The 21,682-nt window shown below is 44.3% G+C and overlaps 1 protein-coding gene and 1 long non-coding RNA gene across 8 annotated transcripts; both read right to left on the reverse strand.

Annotated features, from left to right (window-relative positions):
- Positions 1-1,261: 1,261 nt before the first annotated feature.
- LOC100823713 (dirigent protein 21-like) lies at positions 1,262-2,115 on the reverse strand. Its single transcript, XM_003577613.4, has one exon. The coding sequence runs from the start codon at positions 2,088-2,090 to the stop codon at positions 1,497-1,499; it is 594 nt and encodes a 197-aa protein (XP_003577661.1). The 5' UTR covers positions 2,091-2,115; the 3' UTR covers positions 1,262-1,496.
- Positions 2,116-5,312: 3,197 nt separating this feature from the next.
- Positions 5,313-9,548, reverse strand: LOC104584578. 7 transcript variants are annotated; one of them, XR_002960480.1, is made up of 4 exons: positions 9,364-9,548; positions 7,224-9,275; positions 5,702-7,135; positions 5,313-5,606 (listed from the first exon to the last, which is right to left on the reverse strand). It is a non-coding gene; the product is annotated as an uncharacterized LOC104584578 (long non-coding RNA). The 7 variants fall into 7 exon arrangements; XR_002960479.1 differs by having other exon boundaries at positions 7,224-9,061; positions 9,153-9,548; XR_002960483.1 differs by having other exon boundaries at positions 7,224-7,595; positions 7,708-9,548.
- Positions 9,549-21,682: the final 12,134 nt, after the last annotated feature.

Consider the following 21,682-nt stretch of genomic DNA (forward strand, 5'->3'; position numbering starts at 1 on the left):
CCTTCCGATTCATCAAAAATATGTCCATTTTGTAATAAGTAGTATAAATTTTGTACTAAACGGACAACGCTTTTTATGTATCGGAGGGAGGAAGTAAAATGCTTACCCCGATTCCGTTTAAAATGAAATGGTCACACTAAGAAAATAAAGTTCTTGCAACAAGAGGAATGCATTTTTCATTAGCTCGAACTCAAATAATCCGTTGACGACCATTGCCTAGTTTGCAATAAACCTGGGCATACCTCGGACTAGGCCAGGTTTTGGTCCGGGCTTCATAAAGCCCAATAGCAAGACATAAAGCCCGAGCCTGGCCCAAGTCTCGGGAAAATTACATTTTACATTAAGTGACTTTCTATTACATGTATCTAGCCGCTTTTTAGACATAGATACATCCATATTTGGACAAAATTTGAGACAATTAATATGGGACGGAAAGAGTATTAAATATTTTCGGTATAAAATGGGTTTTTACCTAAAAAAACAATTTCCAATCTAACTGGGCTTTTAGCGGGCTTTAGGCTTGGGTGTGAAACTGAATGCCAAGACTAGACCGGGATGCCGGGCTTTAGGCCGGACCACACACACATGGGTATAGTTGTAGTGCGACTATTATTTGCCTATCTTCGTATGATATCCCAATCCATAAATCACAAAGTCCATGTCCTGAGGTAATTAAAGGTATGTTCAACTTCGTAGAGTATGAAGAGGATATATTACTCACAAAAGAATGTGGCAAAGGTTACAAAAATAAGTGAAAATAACAAATATTCTAAGGGCATATCCAGGAGTAACCGAGTAAGTTGAGTGAGAAATAAGAAAAAACTCTTAAATCTTAGTCGATCTCATGTGCAACTTACAAACAAAAACTCAATTGCTTAATGTGCCATTCACGGATTTTTTTTTAAAAAAAAACAAGTTGCACATGAGGAGGCAAAATGCTACCCATCCAAATAACTCAATTGTATATCAAGAATCTTAACTAACAAAAAAACAACTTAATCCACATTAATACGGGACGTACGAGCAACTAATCCGAAAAACTCAATTAGACACGAGGATGAGTTTTATGCAACTAATCGAAACTTAGATCGAGTTATTTCTAACTATTTCTCAAGCAGCTTATATATACTTAGCAAAACCCATATTTTAAATCAGAGATGCTATACGATACTGAGAAGTAGGCATGCCGGGCCCGCAAGTTTAATTGGGCCTGTATATTGGAGATATATTGTGCCCCTCAAGGCCGAAGAGATATTATGACTAAACAAAACAAGGTCAATATGTTGTACCAGTGCACTCGTTACATTTTTCTCTTCATGAATCATGCAAGAACACACACTAATTAAACGCGTGAACCTGGAAGCGCTGACCTGTTGAAGACATCGATGGCCATAGAACGAGACGCACAGTTAAAAAAGCGCAGAGCAACAGAGCAACTTGCATGAAAAAAGAAGTTAAGATTCTGCAAATGCTTGTCGTGCCCTACACACTGCTTGCTACACATCCAGGTACAAGTCAATCAGCAGCACGGCGTTCTTCCCAACGGTGTCAATGGAGTGCGTCCGCATCAGGCCATACCCAGTGGCTCCACGGAACCCGCCGGTGCCCCCGACAACCGGCAGCTCCCTAACATCGTCAAAAATGACGTCCCTGGCGAGCACGGCCACGGTGCTCCTGTTGTGTTTCCCGGAGCCCGCCGTGAACACGAAGTTGGCGCTGAGCAGCAGCGCGTACTCCGTGAGCGACGCGAACTGGAAGAACCCCTGCGCCCTGCCGACCTCGGCGGACGGCGCCGTGGGGTCGGGCCCCGCCGTCAGCAGGTCGTCGATGGCGAACATGTCGCCGAAGTGCGTCGTGGGGTCGTTGGGCAGCGGCACCGTGCCATTGATGACTTGCACTGCCGTCGCCACCGGGTATGATGGTGGCGTGGCCGTGATGACATCGTGCATGTAGAAACGGAGGTGTGTTGTCGTCTTCGTTGCTGTCGCCGTTGCCGACGACGATGATGACTCGGTGCCGGTGACGGCAAGGGCTAGGGAGAAGAGGAACAAGGATGGGATGAGGAGCTGCATGGTGCGCTTGATGGCCATGGCAAATACAGGAGACAGAGGTAAGTGTATCATGGGCTCCGTCTCGACCCCTTTATATAGGCAAATGGGCATTTCGGATTTGGTTATAAAAACCAGACCGATCGATGCGAGATAGAAGGATAATTAATGGTATCAACACGTTAACAGGCAGTAAACTCAAGTTTCCAGAATATGTTTCTCATCAAGCTTATCCTAGCTAGCTCTTTCCAAAGACCTACTACTACTACTACTAATTATTATTTTGTTGACCCGGAATGTTTGCAGATTATATATTCTCGTTATCATAAGGCAGCCGGTGATTATTATTCAGGATTCAGAAGTCAGAATTGGTGACATTATGGCGTACTAATGTTACATGGGTATCCTGTTGTATATGCGCATCTCATGTGCTTCTAAAGTCAGATTTACCAAAACAATGGATAGCTAATGCAGGAATCTAGGTTAGTGAAGTCAACTGTTTCACATGTCAACTAAAGTTAGCAGCCGGGACGAGATAGTTTATGAAGAATGAGGACCCCTTTTGTCTTTTGCAAGGAACCCCTTTTGTCTTTTGCAAGGAACGAAGAATGAGCTTTAAGGGATGAAATGTTGTAGCCTCACAATGGTATAGTGTTTATATTGTACGTGATTTGTATTGATAAGAGGATATGCTCAGGGTACTGATGGACCAACATTTAGATTTAATTACCTGGGTTCCGGCGATTGTATTGGGTAACAGTCCTACTTCTGTGTTAAATTGTATAATTAAGTACTTTGTAGCAAGCTAGCAAGATAATATTATGGAAAATGGGAGGTAATATACAGACCAATATTTATAAGCCTACATGGTCCTTGTGTATCCAGGAAGTTTATTCCATAGCTGACTTATGTATGCTGACTTGTGTATCAATAGCATGTATGAATATAAGAACTGTCTATTACTTATTAGTTAGTCGACTGAGAAATTAGAGAAATTATTATTTCTTAGCCGATGGCTCCCTACCAGTCCGATCAATCTGCTGCTGTTGCTAAAATTCGGTACTGTGTTTGTATTGCTAGTATTTATGCTGTTGTTAGCATTTGGGCTTTGATTGGGCTTATCAGGTTGGGCTTTTCATTGGGGGAAATCTCAAGGAAAAGAGCCTGCCACTGAAAACGACCCAGGCATTGAGAAACCCATTATTTGCTCAAGTGAAAAAAAAAACTGTCCATTACTTGGTCTACTTGCACAATGTCTTTTCGTAAATTGCACATTGTACACTGCAACTTTAATAGTGTCAATTGTACAACTCTCTTGCTAAAAAAGCAACGCAATTATATACACACACAAAATGTTAACTACTCATGTATGCACACGTGGAATTTAGTGTTGTTCGGAATGCAAATTATTGGTTGCACATAGTTGACAAATAAGAAGTTGCCGGATGGGATAGGCATCGCAACTTTAATACTAAAAGAAAAATAACTACCAACATCAGGGTGACAGAAAACTACTAACTTTACGTGCAATTATATATTAGTGTAAATGCAGTTTTGCACGAGGGAAAACATAAAATAAAAAATGAACAGAAAGTTCCACTTACACATTGTTGTTGCCTGAAACTGCACGACGATTGTTCATTGTGCAAATTTACTAGCATTGATTGTGCAACTTGCTAAAAAAATTGCCAGGGAAAAAAGATTATACAACACACATGCCAAAAATAAATTCAACCATATATGATATTAGATGTATTTATACAATCAGAAATGAATGGAATCTTGTGCTTGCATGCCTTAATTTTAATTTATTTTTTGAGGGGGCCTTAAATTTAATTAGTTATATTGTGCAACTAACGGCCGTCTCTTTTTTTTTGGACAGCAAAAACCCCTTTATTGATTCAAAGTAACAAGACTTACATCATTGAGAATAAGAGGGGTGATGCAAGGAGGCGGGTGTCAACCCAGGAGTTACCGGCGAGAATTTGGCTTGACGAGCAAGTTCATGGGCCACACTATTGGTACTTCGTCTGCAGTGTTCAAATGAGATCTTCTGAAAGTCCTTCAACAGAAATGAGCAATCCTAAAAAATGGCTGACGCCGGGCCATAGCTGCGCTCCCCGTAGTTCAGCATCTCCACCACAGTTGCATTATCACAGCTGACAACCTTGGAGCATCCCATGGAGATGGCAAGCTCCATTCCAAGCAAGACTGTGGAAACTTCGCCATAACCACATCAGCAAAAATATCCAGCTTCTCATTCACAGCCGCCACAAATTCTCCCGCCAAATCCCTGATAACGGCCCCAACTGAGCCCTGAAGAGTGTCCTCAGAAAAACTGGCGTCAACATTAATTTTAACGCACTCAGCCGGTGCTTTAATCCAGATCTCATTTTTTGCCATAGCTTTACTCGAAGCAGCAGTGGTAAAATTGCTAACCGTAGCAATAATAGGGAACACAGAGCTTGTAGCCGACATCTGTGATTCGTTATGCACAAACCGACGACGTTGCCACCAATTGTGCCAGGTTGCAATCGCCGCTGTCTCCTGTAACTGTCTCTCAAGGATCGCTGGACCAGCTCTATCCGACACCAGAGCCTCAGCAATAACATCCATCAAGCCCAGCTCCCTCCAAATGGCATGTGCACGCGGGCAACCAAAAGCACATGAGCAATGTCTTCAGGCCCAAGTTCACAATGTGGGCATTTCAGATTTACTTTGACATGTTTATCCGCAAGCACAGCAAAGCACGGCATGGCTCCATGGAGTGTTTTCTAGATAAAGATTTTAACCTTTGCCGGGACCTTGAGATCCCAGAGCTTCCTCCAAATAGGGTGATCAGCCAGCGCCCCTTGTCCCCCACAATCATAGCATCTTCTGCCAAGTTGGTGATTCCATTCCGCATGGTAGGCCGACCGAACCAGAACACATGATTCTTTGTCAAATCCCAAGCAACAAAATCATCCGTGAGATTGTTTGAAAGGGGAATCCCAGCTATATGCTGTCTATCCACCGGCCAGAAGATTTGTGCAAGAAGTTGTTCATCCTAGTTCCCCGTGTTTGGGCCTATGAGATCAGACACCTTATTCAGTAACTAGCAAGGTGCCCGTGCCTTACTACGGAACAACAAAATCACACAAATACACATTGATCAAACGGACATTATAATCGATGAACAAGTACTGACCGGTTGTGACAAATATTGCCTTGCCCTTACTTCTCATATATGGCGATCACCACGCATAATGCATGTGAAATTTCAGATGCAAACAAAAAATAGCCTGATGGTATTCCAAAATATTGAAACTCCACTTCAACTTGAAATGAGTTTTTAAAAGCTATAGTTCAACACTACATGTATAGAAAGTAAGAACACAACAAAACTTGTTTTATAAGACTATCTATTTCCTGATGCATGGTGTCTTCCGCTTCATATCCATTGTACTTGAGCAGGTGTACCAAAAATTGCTTCCTCGCCTAGCTTCGTATGCAGGCATACCAAAACTTTGCTTTCTCACTGCGTACATGATTGATCTTCACCATCCCATGAGCGTAGAACTGTATATGATGCCAAAGAACACAAGTATGATTGTCTCGGACTTTAGAACAATAAAATAAAAATATATGTAGTGATTTTTAGTAGTGGTAGTCACCTGGGCTCATTGGAACACCTATTGGTGATTGATGTCACCAATATACCACGCCTGAAAGAAAATCATCATTCAGCTGATTTGCGCTACCTTGAGTGCATCGTTTAGGTGAAATAAAATCCTTTGACCTCCCAATGCATATCTCATGGCTTGAATATGCTCAAGACATGAAGGGATTCCAATATAGAGATGAGTTGATCGGATTTTCTTTAGACTTAAGCTTTATTTACTGCACAAGGTTTGGAGGTTCGCAACCTCTTTTTTATTTCTTTTCTTATGAAACAAATCTTTACTATGGTCCTGAAATGCCAAAATCTAAAGAAAAAAGGACGACTTCTTCAATATTGAGTTGATATTGTAAAATCAAAGAAGAGTAGAGAACACACTACCTTGGATCATTGTGCCATCATAAAATTAATTATTGATCTTTGTATTTCATAGAGTAATCAGATAAACAGGAAAGGAGCACACAAGATTATATTGACAATTTTGACATTAAAAACCTAAATATTCAGAAAAGGACGACTTCTGCAATATGGAGTTGATAATATAAAATCAAAGAATAGTAGAGAACACACTACCATGGATCATTATGCCATCATAAAATTAATTATTGATCCTTGTATTTCATAGAGTAATCAGATAAACAGGAAAGGAGCACGCACAATTATATTGACAATGTTGACATTAAAAACGTAAATATTTGCTGCTAATATATTTGACCATAGGAATCCGCCTCAACATAACCTGTAGTGTCCTTAGGGTTTCCCTCGGCATCTTCCCTTAATAGATGTAAGAAAAATCATAAATTATGTAATTACTACTAAGAAGTAAAGTGTAGCATAAATAAAAAAAACAAGTGACAATGTAAGCATCCAAAGAAAATATATTGAGCAAATACGAAGCTGCTCCTGCATTCAGCCCATGCTCATTACTGTTATATGCACCATAACTGAGTGATTGAAACTTACATTGCTACCAAGAGAGAAGAATTGTGGTTACTTACTCTCATCTTGAGAGGAAAAGAGACTCCTTTTTTCTGCTCTGTATTATTCAAACTAAAAAGACACATGAACTAATTTGTATTTGCTAAACAAAAAACTAGACGTAGAGATATATGGCTCTGAGCCGAAGATCTATATTTAACCATTATACAAGCTTCAGGATACAAATGGGAACATCTTCCTATTTATATATAGTAAAAACTAAAAAGGCAGGCTCAGGAGTGTAAGGAGTACGCGGTGATTTTCTTGAAATTGCAGGTAGTAGTTCCACATAGCTTAGTAATTGGTTGGACATCAGTTTCTCAATAGCACAGCGAAAAGAAGAATACAGACCTTTATTTCTGGAGTAGATGATTTGGAGGTCTGAGCCAGTCATCAAGAATGTAAAAAAACAAACATGGTGGCAGCCTATTGACCGAATCAAACATGCAGCCTGGTATGATACAAAATGAATACACTTCATGCAAAGGAAATGATTTTGTTCTACCATAAAGAGCATACTGTTTTTTGTAGGCCTTTACCTTGCATTTCTGAACCATTTCATCAGAGTACTTCTGCTCTTGCTCATGCAAAGTCCGGAAATTTTCTACGATTTGTCTTGGGGATTCAGGGGCTCAAATGGGCAGGTCAAGATGGCAATATTAGCATCCTCAATTCTCTTTGGCATTTGTGAGTGGCTCATATCTTTGTCAACAGCAATTCCATATATTATCTCAGTGTCCTCTTGCTTACGGCCAATAGAGACGTACCAAGTTAAAATCAAGAGGTGGTGGATAATTCCCCAACATTGAATTCCTCCGCCCGGCCGCCGGCCGCAGTGTCTCCTCTTCCTCTCTGCTGCAGCCTCATCTCCCCCTCTTCTCCTCGCTGCCCCTTTGTTCCTCACCTGAACCCTGTATCAATGGAACATGCCATGCCAATCCAAATCGATCTGTGCATACTGAAGAGGTGAATAAATTAAGAAGAAGAAGAACTGAGTAGTGCGCAGATGGAGAAGCAGTTTACCTTGCGCTACTCAGAACCGGGATCGAGGGGGCGGTTCAGGCATGGGCGTATCCAGCATAGAAGCCGTGGGGGCAGCTGCCCCCTCTCGATTTTTTCACTCCCTTTGTACCAAGCTTGGGTATAGAGAAGCTGCCCCCACTCTCAGTTGTCCGACTAGTTCATGAACACATTGTTGCCCCCTCTTAATTTTTATCCTGGATCCACCCATGGGTTCAGGGATGGGTCGTTGATGGCCCATGAGCAATGGAAAAGCATGGCGGTTTTGTTGAGAGGAGGGCGTCGATGGGGGGTGATGAGGGAGATGATAAGATTTGTGAAGAGATGAGATGCGGTTACCGCCTTGACCGTCGCCATCACCCCTGCCGACCTGCGACCGCCGTCGTCCACGCCGCTAGGTCAAGAGGGATCTGAATTCTGAACCCATGGACGGCCCACAACGAGTGGACGGTGAATCATGGGTAAACTGTGTGTTTACAGTAGTAAAGAATTAGTCCCTTGTCTAAGAATTTTCTAGCAGAGCATCCAGGAACCCAAGGATCACGGCATATATCAATCTTATTTCCATCGCCAACTCCCAAATAACGCCGAGCTTCAGAGTCCTCACTTCGCCATCATACTCTGCCACGTAAAGGAGGCACCTTTCTTTAAATTTGCATTGAGGAGATTGCCATCCGGAAAGTACTTGGGTCTAAGGATGGAAGCGCAAAACAACTCCGGTGAATCAATCAACCTCCATGCTTGCTTGGCCAGCAGAGCCAAGTTGAAGCAGTGAATATCCCGGAAGCCCATCCCGCCATGTTTCTTCGGAATAAAGAGCTTTCACCAAGCAAACCAATGCATCCTTCTATGATCGCCGTCGTCACCCCACCAGAATCGAGACATTGCATCCGTTATCCCTTTACAAGTGGATTTCGGGATTTTGAGGACCGACATTGCATAAGATGGGATGGCCTGGGCAAGTAGCTTTTATCAGGACCTCTTTTCCCCCAATCGACAACATCTTCTCCTTCTAGCCAGACGTTCTCTTCAATACTCTATCCACTAAGAACCGGAAACAGTCAGATTTGTCTGCGCCCACCAGGGCCGGCAGAACCAAGTACTTGTCCGAGAGGGCCTTCTGTGAGAATATTGAGTTCATTGCAAACCTCCTCCCTAATAGGTGTATGTCTCCAGAATGTCACCCTCTATGTTAACTAACAGATTATTGGCAAGATAATCATCTTCCATCTTATTGCGCAACCTTGTTTAATGATTTTGATACTAGAAAATGCACGCTCAGCACTCGCCGTAGAAACCGGGAGAGTAATGAGCAAACGGAACAGCCTTTCAATCAGATTGTAGATAGTATGTCTTCCTGTCTCCACAAGGCATCGACGAAGATCAATTAAGGTTGATATATTTTTTAACTCTTCATCTTTGGAAGCGTCCACAACAAAATAGTTTACCTGTTGTTGCAATGCATAAATATCTTGGGGGAAATCTGCTGGGTAATACTTTTTCACCATCCCACATACAGTATATCTTTAGCTTTGAATCCTCTGAATTTGTTTCTAGGAATCAAGGTGGCACTAGTAGATAGAAGATGCATTATCTTCCCCATGGCTGTTGCAATTTCTAAAAGTGAAAACATATTCATGGAAAAGAAGGAAAAAACACCTGGAAAAAGAAATTGGGGAAGAGGAGCAGCGGGCGCACGGCAGCTTGCGATGGCGAGCGGCGGCGGCGGCGCGCGGGGCGGCCCTGGCTGGCTTCAGCCGTCGCTGGAGGTCTGCAATTGTCGTCCTCACGAAGTCATGAGGCAGCGCACGGGCGGAAGGCCGCAGCGCGCCCCTGGCTGCGGGCGATTGGCGAACAGGAGGCGCAGCAGAGGCATCGTTAAGGACAAGGGCAGCGGCCTGGTTTCTGCTGCTGGGCTGGGCTGGGCTGGGCTGGGCTGGGCCGTAGTTGTAGCATTACTATTTTTTTTCCCGCAAAAATCCTGGACGGGCCATGGCCCAGGTTGGACCCAACATAGCTCCGGCAGTCTGCCTGAACACGAACGCAACATCAACAAGGCTGCTCAACCGACGACGGCAATCATTCATACACGGGTATACACTTGCGAACTGCTCTAGATGGCCGAACCGATTGCCCTTCGTCTTCTTCGTCTTGCCACCGTTGCCGGTAGCTTCTTCCGGAGAATCGAATCGAAGACAATGATGGAGATGGCTGAATGGCGGCGTGGACACCCGAGGAGGAAGTGTTTTTTTTAACGGAAAGCTTTAGGCAATAAGGCCTATTGCATATTAACCCGATCAGGCCCGGTCACGAGATTTCGGGGATCTGGTGCGAAACTAAGACTTCGGACTACGTCGGGGCTCTTAATAAAATATAATAATGATAACTAATGTACGTATATATAAAATTTCACCACAAAAACTGACAATAAATCAAAAATTGTGTTTATATCAAAAAGTTATACTTAAAACTCATCTGGATTTCTTGCTACGTTGAACGTGCTCGTGTTACTCTTTAAATATTTATCTATGGATCCTTTCTGCCATTTTATCATCTCCATCTCCTCGTCTCGTTTCTTCCTTTTCCTTTTCTCACTGCCGGATGGATACTTTTTAATTCAAGACGACGATGGCTTCATAATCCTGAAATTTAACATACTAGATGAATACACAATCACAAGCTTGAAATAAATTAGGATTAAAGATGGGAGGGCTGGATGCGTGGATTGGACTGATAAGATGATGTTCACCTGTCTCCTGACGATGGCGATGCAGTCCCTGCCCCGACCACAGCAGGCAGCAGCAGCAAGTAGAAGCGGCGCAGAGTGCAGGGGCGGCGCAGCTTAGGGCTGGCTGCTTGGCTCGCGATCGGTCAGGGAGGCGATTAGGCTAAGGGTTTCGGTCACGCTTCGGCCTCGGGGCATTGGGAACAAACAGCACGGGCGCACAACAGCGATCGGGGAGTCCATCGATCGGCCAGGAGTCACGATCGGGAGTTACAAATCTCTTTGGGCCGGCCCACCTGAACACATGTATATAGTAGGCCTGTATATGCAGGGGGCCCTCCAAATTTGGAGGCCCGGTGCGTGGGCACCGCCTGCACACCCCCACGGCCGGGCCTGAACCCGAGGAGGAAGTGCTCTGTCGCTCATTGCCCTGTGCGAGTCCTCGCCGGAGGAAGGGAGGAGAGCAGCGGCGGGCGAGATAGAGCGTTGTGCAGCGGCTGCTGGAGGGAGGAGGTGGCGGGAGGCGGCGGCTCCGGCCTCCGGGTGCTCGGCCGAATTGGGGGGAAGACGAGGGATTCGGGTTGGGTCAGGCTCGGGACATTTGGCTAAACGAGACGGGCTAGACTGGGCTTGGTGTCTTTTTTTTTGAACTATTGGGGTTGGCTGGGTGTCTTTATCCTGTGGACGTGTGGAGAATATGGAGACGAGGAAGTGGGCCTTTTCTGTTTCAATGACCTAGGCTCGCTCGGCTCGGAGGCCGAACGTGCCCAAGAGGCAGACTTTTTAAGAAAAAATCCCAAGAGCCGGACTTGGCTCGGTCTTTTTATGTAGCGCACCGAGCTCGAGCCAGGCCGAGCCCACGCGAGCCTGAAAGCTCAGCTCGAGCGTCCACTACGTAAATGTCACACCTCCGAGCTCCGCGCCTTAATGGGCCAGCCCAGTTTTTTTTCTGGCTGAAGACAGCAAACGAGGGGCACTTTGGTGAGGCTTTAGATGGCCTTAAAAAAACTCACCTCATACGCTGAGTCTAACAGAAAAATCCGTTTTGTTCTAAAAAAAACAGAAAAATCCGTTTGTTCTAAAAAAAAAGAGAAAAATCCGTTTGTTCTAAAAAAAGAAAAATCCGTCAGGTCAAACATCGGTCGACACGACACTACACAAATCAGGGCAACATGATGCTACCTAACCTACCCGTTCGATCAATCAACGTCCGCTTGAGTTTCATCCCTGCGTGGCAGTCTGTCTCCCTTGCTGCTTGCTGGCTTCCAACACAGGATCCCAATCCAACGATCCAAAAATGAAAGGGAAACTATTAATATCCGTCGGCCGATCGGGTCGCTGCATCGGCCACGCGCAGCACCGTCCGATTGGTCCGCACGTCCGTCAGCCTCCCGAAAGCCTGCTTAGGATGCGTCCATTCGCTCGCCCCGTGCGTGCCCGTGTAGCATCCGCTCGATCGATCGCAGCACTCTTTTTTTTTTAGGAACCCGTGAGCAGCTTTATTGATCATCAAACATAGGAGTACAATCAGCCTATCTAAGGTTGTGTTTGCTTGGGCTGGAACTTCACAGCTGCAGATTCTACGGCTGTAGATTTTAGAATCAGCTGCGGCTGGAAGGTTGGAGCTGTCTGATATCTGTTTGTTTCGGCGGCTAGTGCAACTGTAGCTACAAGTGAAATGTGCTGAAATGACATGAATGACCCTATAGTTCTGTAGATTGGATTTTTGTGCTAATTGTACCGTTTAAATATAAATTATTGATTTAAGAGTTGTTTTTCTGCAAATATCAACTTTTCACTCCATTATACAATGTATACATACCGCAATAAATAAAATAAATAATATATTATCAATTTATGGTCATCGTGACAGTGCAATAGCACCACATCTAGAAAAATGGTAATAATATGAATCACTATTTTGTATTACAGGTTCCATCTAAACAAGTATACATCAAAGAATAGTGAGAATTTGGACAAAATACAAACACATGTACACTGAACCTCGATTAGCAAGCACCCTATCTAGCGCTACAAGCCACATCATCGATCAGGTATTCTGGGATCTTTGCAGCTTTGCTACTGTACAACCCAACCGTCGGTAGCAGAAGGTCGGCCGCCGGCGGCGGCAGCAAGGGAGACCTGCTGGAGGCGGCGCCGGTGAGGGAAGGTTCTGAACCCTAGTTCACCACTTCACCATCGCGCGTGAGAGGCGAGATATTTTGACCGGGGTTCTGCTCAGGAGTCCGGATGTGGCTGGGAAGAAAAATAGATGGTGAAACATTTTGTGGCATTTTGTACGTAATATGTGAATTGGTGGGAGGGTATTCCGGTACAATGGCCGATTTGGAGCGGCAGTAGATGCGGGAAGCACCCATTTCCCAGCTTCTCGCTCGTAGTGCATTTGGGTGGAGCGCTCCACGGGAGCGACTACGAGAATCCGGCCCCAAATTTGGTGTTTGTTTGGGTTCCAATTTCTAGGACGTGGAAGCTGTTGGAACAGCTCTTTGGAGTCCAAACAAATGGACCCTAAGGCTGTGAACAGGGACGGAGACGGGGGGTGGGGGGGGGGGTGCTGAGGGGCTTGCTGAGGGGCTTCGCCCCCCCCCCCCCCAACTATCTCCTCGTTACGTAGAAATGATTAGTCATTGTATTGAACCCATCTGAGAGTGCATATTTGTGCCAATTGGCTATTTACCATGTTGCTGATCCATTCGATCGATTGTGTTCAGACTAGAAAATCCATTAGAACAAACTACCGAACTGTCTTCAGATTAGAAAATTGATTTGGTTCTTCAACTGCACTTATATTTTTATTATTTATAATTGACTCTATTTGCTATGCTGATATCAAGACTATATTTTCTTCGATCCATAATAAGTGTCTCAGATTTAGTACAACTTTGTACTAAATTTGTACTTAAATTCGAAAATTTTATTATTAATGGGAAGGAGTATCTTTTATGCAGGTCATTTTTGCGGTTTTGATTTTTCTCGCCCCCCTCAATTTTGTGGCTCCGTCCCTGGCTGTGAAGCAAAAACACAGGACTCGTGTGTAGACTACATTCATTAGTTTGACATGTGTGTACTGTGACATAGATCTCCTGCGTTCACTTGCTGCCATATGTGTAGGCCGCTTCACGTAGTCTAACTTCTTATCACACATCCCTTTGCCCTGTACTATGCGTATGCACTTGGTACCACATGCATACGTATGGATATCATGTAGTCACGTTTATATGGGCCTACTTATATTGTCTCTTTGGAGCATATATTTTTTCCCGCCAGTTTCTACATACACCACCTCCACGAGCTCTTTCCTTGCTTGCAGCGCCTCAACTTTTTGCCTGTAGCACCTTGTCCGAATGTTTCCGCATCCCACATTGTTTCACAACAGCCCCTCTGAAACACCACGGATGACCCATGGTGGAGCTTGAGTACACACATCAAGCCTACGATGACGAGTTCATCACCGGGAATGGGTCCAACCGTCCACGGTGGTCATATCTCTAACGAGGCCTCGATCCATTGGATTTTTGTCACGAGCTTGCCCAAGATGGTGAGGTCCATGTCTCAAAATGTTGGATCAAACAAGTTAGTTAATTTTAGATTTTTCAATGCTGCAAAGGTTAGTTTTACATATTGCAAGATTGTACATGTTTTGTTGCATACACATAGGGGACATGCTGCAATCATTTTTTGGAAAACGATGTTTATCAGCCGGCTGATCAAGTGTTTTCATCTCTCACGTTGCGGACCGTTAGATCTACCTTGATCATACGGTTTCCTTGTAATTTACATCCTTGCCACCGCAAAGTAAAAACGATTGGATCACCAACTCCAGCGCACATAGCAACAACTGTCTCAGGCCGAATAGAGGACAGAGAGGGGAGACGACCGCCTTGGAAGGTGATGTGCGACCATGACGGCTACGTCATCGCAGTAGACAGCGGACAAGCAACTGTGGATGAAGGCGCCCCTTCCTCTTATTCATTCTCCTCCATGAAGTTTGCACGGTGGATTGACTGATTTTAGAGCTAGTGGATCTCAAAATCTATACCATTGAACCTTCGAGATTGAGGAAAATGGGTATGGGGCTATCTGACAAGCTCTTATGGGGAGTATGAATTGGCGAAAATGATGTCTCAGATGAGTGATATTGCAAGGTTGGTGATTTTCACAGTTTTAATGTTGCAAAAGGTGTTTCGACAAGCTACAGATACTCAAATTATTTGCTGCATATGCAAGATAGTTATACTGCAACAATTTTGGGTGTGTTGCGAGGAGATGTGCAAACGTATTTTTCGTTGATGCATACGTTATGTCTAAATATTGCAAGCATTTGTTTTTTTGCTGCATATATTCCGACCCTTTCTCTAAGTGTTCGTACAAACAAACGAGGAGTTGTTCCATACACATAATTTTTTTTGCTACCTGCGTATGACTAAAATGTTGCAAGGTTCTTGGATGTATTTTTAAAAACCAATGCAACATTTCATCGCAACACAACATACATCCATTTTCGCCTCATCTCATTAATTAAAAAGGAGTTCAAACAAGGTTGAAAGGAAAAAAAGAAAAAAGACAACAAAAACATATTCTCCGGGATAATACTACTCATATGCTTAGTAATTGCGAGCTGCATTCTTGATCTTGTAAAAATAATAGGCGGCATAGTCGAAGACCCTTGCGTTTCTTTTGTTCCAAAGCTCCGAGATGACTAGGATGATGATAGAAGCAATATTCTCCCTTCTCATACCAACTCCCAAGATGTTGGAAACCCACCACACATGATTTTTTTTTTATATGGGCTACCTAACATACCCGTTCGATCAACGCCCGCTTGAGTTTTATGAGTTATCCCACCGTGGCAGTCCGTCTCCCTTGCTGACTTGCAACACATGAACCATGCTGACTTCCAACACATGAACCAGGCCAGGATCCCAATCCAACGACCCAAAAAATGAAAAAGGTTAGCCCGACACAGCCAAAACAAATAAAAGGAAAATGATTGGTCCAACAATATCTACTGCGCTTCTAGGCTCTCCAACCACAGTGGCACGAACTGTGCACTACGGTGCACCCACGACACGTCGCCATCTCAGTAGGCACCGCACATCGTAGATAGACCGTACCCGCCGCCAGCTAGCTAGACTTCCACCTGAAAACAGAGCACATTTTCCTCACCTGATGAAGCCATAGCCACCGCAAGGTAGATCGGAAGCACTCCATCTAAAAGAGATCCGCGTCCAAACGATGGAATGCGACATTCTGATTCCCGAACGATCGGCTTTGCAGGAAAGCAGCCTCCTCCTGCTCTTTTGTTCTGTACTCCAACAACAGCGACAAAAGGAAACGATTTTCAGCAGGTACGAGTATCTGCTTCGGATCCCGGCCAGCTAGCAGGGCGATCTTCGGGAACGTGATCGTAACTATAGTTTAATCTAATCCCGAGCCGGATCATATCTGCTTTTAGCTTAGATTAATTAGCGTCGTGGGTGTTTGGTGCCGCCCTGGTTAATTAACCTCGTTTTGTTTCTGTCTGGGGAAAGCGAGACGGTGTTGCAATCCTTGATCCTGTCCTTGTCTGTCCCTCCTGCATCATAGGAATATAGGATTGACGACGACGCAAGCAGGGAAACATTTTGTTCCCTGTTGTAAGAACCCCTCATGGACTCATGGTACGGTGGTGCTTTTTTATTTTGAGAATCGTACGGTGGAGCTTTTTCCCACCTCCTTCCTAAGCTAGGAGCTTGCTAGCAGAGGATCTCTGTAACTGGATTTGGAGATCCAGGCCTTTTTTTTATTGTTGTGCAGCATAAATAGTTGCCACCAGACCAGGACTAGAATCGCATGTGTACGGTCGAGACCAGCAACGGTACTACTGTAAAGGCAATGGTAAAGAGATTCAGAAAAATAAATAAATGGGCAAGAAAATTAGATTTAATCCAGATTTTCATGAAAACTTTAAACGACACATCAGAAAAAAAAAAGAAAATACTCCCTCTGTCCCGGATTAACTAGCGTGGATTTATATATATATTTATACAAATACATGTCAGTTAATTCGGTACGGAAGGAGTAGAAAACAAACCAAATTTTTAAAAGAACTTAATGAAAATAAATAAGTTTCAGATAAAGGAAAAATTGTAATTTTATCCAAATGTAAGTTTTCAGGATAATTGTAATGTTTTGAATTTCCAGAATTCCTAGAATCGTCAGTAATATTTCTCAAAAATATTTCAGAGATTGTAAAAAAATAAGTAAATTTTTTCCCTTACTTTTAAATACTCCCTCTGACCCATAAGAAGTGTCGGGGATTATGAATCGGAGGGAGTACTTCATGGGGACTGGGTTGCCACTTGTGCGAAATGTCCACATCATCATTCTAAAACCTCTTTTAGTAGAGTTGAAATAGTAAATTTATACGATTTTGATATTCGAGAAACGAGAGATTAATATCCCGTATAGAGTTGAGGGTACCAAATTTTTTTCCGATAGTAGGGGGTTAAACGTTGACACTTTCATCGATTTATATATGTAAGACAGTTTTAATGATTTCTAGGAGCTACATAGTATCTGCACAATTCATAGCAATTACACGACAAATAGAACAACACTTATGATATGATTTGGATAACTTCGGTTCAATAAACACCACATTCATAGAAACGTGCTCATGCAACCAACTTAACGATACTTATGTTCTTCAATCAAACTACTAAACAGTTTCAAACCACCACAATTCAGTAATAGCAAATAAAATACGACGAAAACTTTATGGTTCGATTCTCACTTCCTCCCCTTCTTCCTCCCCTTCCTCACCTTCTTCTTTGGAAGGCTCAGTGTCCGCATCCACCTCTTGGGCTTCGAGCTTCCTTAAGAACACGCCGAACGCCTTGTGTATTCTTAGACACACGACCAGTGTCTTCGGCATGCTGCACCATGCTTTTGAAGTCGTTTGCGAACATCCTCTTGTAACGGTATTCGTACGCACCATACTCCAGTGCATTGAGGACGTGACGGCTTTTCGCATGAATTAATTCCTCCTAACCGCCGACATCTGAATCCTTTTCCTGCATAACATCAACAAGCATATGTTACTATCGAAGATCGGCGTTACACCAAAATTAATTCACGACGGATACTTGAAAATAATTGCCAAAAAACAAAGTTCGGCCTCCCCATAGGCGCACCACCCTGTCCTAGTACCCACTGAGGTGCTTAAGCATCAGCGCTGAAGGTCTCAGAAGGTACTAGCTGAAGGTGATGCAACAGACTAAGAGCCGCTGCTATTGATTTGTGAGGGTGGCCGAACCCTTTTATGCCGATGACGGCGCCTCTAAACGGGCGAGGTGGGACTAAACCACCCCCTCCCCTAATTAGTACTTTAGATTTGTGCACGGAGATTCATGAGCTTGTTTTTCTTTCCTCTGGCCAGGCTAGTATGCGGCCTGTGTTCTGTTTGGGCTTCGGAGCCACGTTTGTTCAGGGCTTTTCGTCGGGCCTCGGGGGATGGCGGGCGGGCGGGGGTGTTGATTGACGGGGAGGACGTGTTGTTTCCTTTTTTTTTATCTCGCTTTCGAGTTTGGGGACGGGGTGCGGGAAGAGGGAGAACCGTCGCCGGAGTTCCTGTGTGTTGCGCCTGTCTTGCCAGATTGCTCCGCCAGCTCTCGGATCATGGTAAAGTTTCTTCCACCCCAGCACCGCTCTGTCTGTGCAGGGACGTGTGTCTAGGGTTTGGTCCTTTTTTTTTTCATCTGTGATTCGATAGAGGGGTTGTTAGATTGCAGGTTGCTTTGTTTGATTACTGTTTACTGTTGCAGATACCAGCCTACATAAGATATACACGCCGTTTTTAGATCGCCGGATCACGAGTTGCTTTGTGTTTTTCCAGAAAGTATCATTGAAGTATACGCACCGTTTTTATTATTTTTTCCTGTGAGTGTTCTGCATTTAACCTATGTGTTTTCCTAGTGGAGTTCATGGCGCGCCCTTGCAATGAGTGCAACAAGTTCAATGTACTATGCAAACGCCCTGAGGCTTGCCATTCAGCCTTTACAATCACCATGGTTGAAGGGTGTGGCAATTTTGCGGTAATGGGAACAGTTAAGTGTTCACATTTTTATTTTCGATGCTTTTTAATTTTTTTTACCAATGCTTTCTGTTTAAGCGGGAACAGTTGTTCCCCAGTTCTTCAAGGATCGCCTGAACGATTTTGCGGAGAACTTCCTTGTTGTTGTGGACTGCCATGGGTTCGAGTACGACTTCCACATCCAAATTGGGACCGACGCCACCGTACTATGTGGTGCTTATTGGAAACTGTTTGCAAAGACCCACAAGTTGAAACCTGGTGCTAGTGTGCACTTCTCTGCCGCGGAGGACGGGGATGCTTTCAGTGATGTGTTAGTGGGGCAGCACAATGATGTTGTGCTGCATGCTACCCTTTTTGGTTAGTAGCTTGTTTTCTTTCTTTCTTTATTTGTTGTTTTATTTTGCTTACTTTTTTCTATAACTTCTTGCTTCTTTTTTCACAGGGCTACGTGAGGTCAGTGCTGATGTGCGCAATCTCTTCCACTCCATTGTATTCAAGAACATGGCCGACCTAACCGATCGTGAAGTACGAAGGGTTCTGAAAATATTAGATGGATTGGATGAACCGGAGTTTTTTGAACGCGAGATCATCGTTCAGAAGATGACTGATCTTGATTTGGCTTCCCGAGTACTTGTAAGTTTATTGTCATTTCCCTTTTTGCCATTACGACTAGCTAGGACTTTTTCCAAGTTTTCATAAGTGTATCTCACAGGTTATCCCATGCAAGAGCAAGAATGTGCTGAGGATTCCCACTATTGGGTATGGCAATTTCAGTTCTGAAAGGCTAAGCAACAAATTCATGGCACTGGCGTACTCAGCGACCAACGCATGCGACACTGTCATCCACCAGGGGTGGGAGGATTTCTGCATTTGCCACGGGATCAGGAGCGTCAACGTCCTTATGTTTGAGGTGGGCAATGCGGCAAGATTGTTTGTTCAAGTTTACATTGTCAAGCTCTGAAAACTGCCGGTGTCCTCTTTTGTCAGATTCCTATTATATACACCTTCTACCATGAGTTTGTGTTCCCAAGACAAAAACAAGTGTGGATTTTTTGTGTTTTTGTCCTTTTTTCATGCACTGGGGTAATATGTGTGTTGAGGTGCAGAGGATATGTGGGAATGTTTTCTGTTCCAAATGAGTATTGTGTGTTGGCACGAACAACCCTATTTATTAATGAGTTGCTCCAGTAGTATATATCAGTGGTTAGTCTGACTGGTGCTAAAACTTTGTTTCATATTTACTACCAAACGGTTAAATCATGAGTATTTCTAAACATTTGTTTGATATTTATTTCGGGAACAGGGTTTCCAATAACATAGCAATTACACAGCAAATAGAACAACACTTATGATATGATTCGGATAACGTCGGTTCAATGAACACCACATTCATAGAAACGTGTACATCATAAATAGTTCATGCAACCAACTTAACGATACTTATGTTTTTCAATCAAACTACTAAACTGTTTCAAACCACCATAATTCAGTAATAGCAAATAAAATACGACGAAAACTTTATGGTTCGATTCTCACTTCCTCCCCTTCTTTCTCCCCCTCCTCGCCTTCTTCTTGGAAGGCTCGGCGTCCGCATCCACCTCCTGGGCTTCGAGCTTCCTTAAGAACACGCCGAATGCCTTGTGTTTTGCCACAATGTGAGGCGCCTTCTTAGACACACGCCCAGTGTCTTCGGCATGCTGCACCATGCTTTTGAAGTCGTTTGCGAGGCTCCTCTTGTGACAGAACGGGCACACCCATTTGTCACCGTAACAATATTCGTACGCACCATACTCCAGTGCATTGAGGACGTGACGGCTTTTCGCATGAATCGATTCCTCCTCACTGCCAACATCCGAATCCTTTTCCTGCATAACATCAACAAGCATGCGTTACTACCAAAGATCGGCGTTACACAAGAATATGTAATTCACGACGGATCATCAAGAATATCCAAATCACCGTTTGTACGACCAAGATAATGATTCTGACATAAATTCAGCCATAATTTACATCACCTACAAATTGGCGCCGATCATGCATACTAAACTTAACTTAACATGAAACTTAACATCAATAGTGTATCCGACTAACCCTAACTCGCATAGACTTGGCATACCGGTGACAAACTAGATTGCATCGCCAAACCCTAGAATAACATGGCATCGAACTCATGGACTAACTAGTTTGATCTTACCTCTGGTTCCAAGTCGCTGAGGACTTCATCAAACTCCGTGTAGTCGGCCGAGTCGTCGGAGAAGTCCCAGTCGTGCGGCAGATTAATGGGGTCGACGATGCCGACGACGTCCTCCTCCTGTTGGCAGGTATTGGACCCCGCGGCGATCTCGGACGGCGAAGACGTCACCGAACCTGCCGGCGCTTTACCCAACGCGGTCACGCCTTCCTTCTCCTCCGCTGCATCTGCCACGATCACGGACTCCTCCTCCTCCTCCACTGGATCTGTCACGACGGCAACTTCCTTGACAACAGTCACGGCGTCATCTGCTCCGCGCGTTCGCTACATCGTCGGAGGTGGTTGTGCGTCCGGGGCGTTTTTTTCTTCTTCGCTAGATTAGAGGGAGTCGTGAGGCAAGTCGATGTGAACGACGCGGGTTTTATTCCATATCGGGTGCGTCCGGGACGTTATTTCTTTCCCTGGATTAGAAGGAATAGTGGGGCAAGTCTGTGCCGACGACGCGGGTATTATTCCATAACGGGCGTACGCCGTCCGAATACACCGAGTACGTATACACGTCGACGCCAACGAATACAGCCGCGTACAACCCCTTGCAGCCCGTATGGGCTTTCTAGGACCATACGTTGGGTTCTACGCGACGATATTTACAAAATTGCCACGGCGGACGAAGGGGTGCGCGTCAATCCCAGCCGTCCTTGTGTTTTCGGTTGACCGACGGAGTTCGTATAGAATGACAAGTGTTAATGTAAACGTAATACCAGTGCCAGCTTGGATGCCAGTGGTACGTCAGAGTGACCCATGCTCTTCTACTGAAAGCACGCATGGCTGCATGACCTTTTGTCACTGCCCATGCAAATAAATTGGGATGCGTACTGCCTCTGCATTTCGCAGCTGGCTCATTTTCCGTTTCCCATCGCTTCTCTCTGAAGGGAAAGATCGATCATAAACCACAACAATATATATA

The sequence above is a fragment of the Brachypodium distachyon genome, chromosome 4 (assembly GCF_000005505.3).
Source record: "Brachypodium distachyon strain Bd21 chromosome 4, Brachypodium_distachyon_v3.0, whole genome shotgun sequence".
Taxonomy (NCBI): Eukaryota; Viridiplantae; Streptophyta; class Magnoliopsida; order Poales; family Poaceae; genus Brachypodium; species Brachypodium distachyon.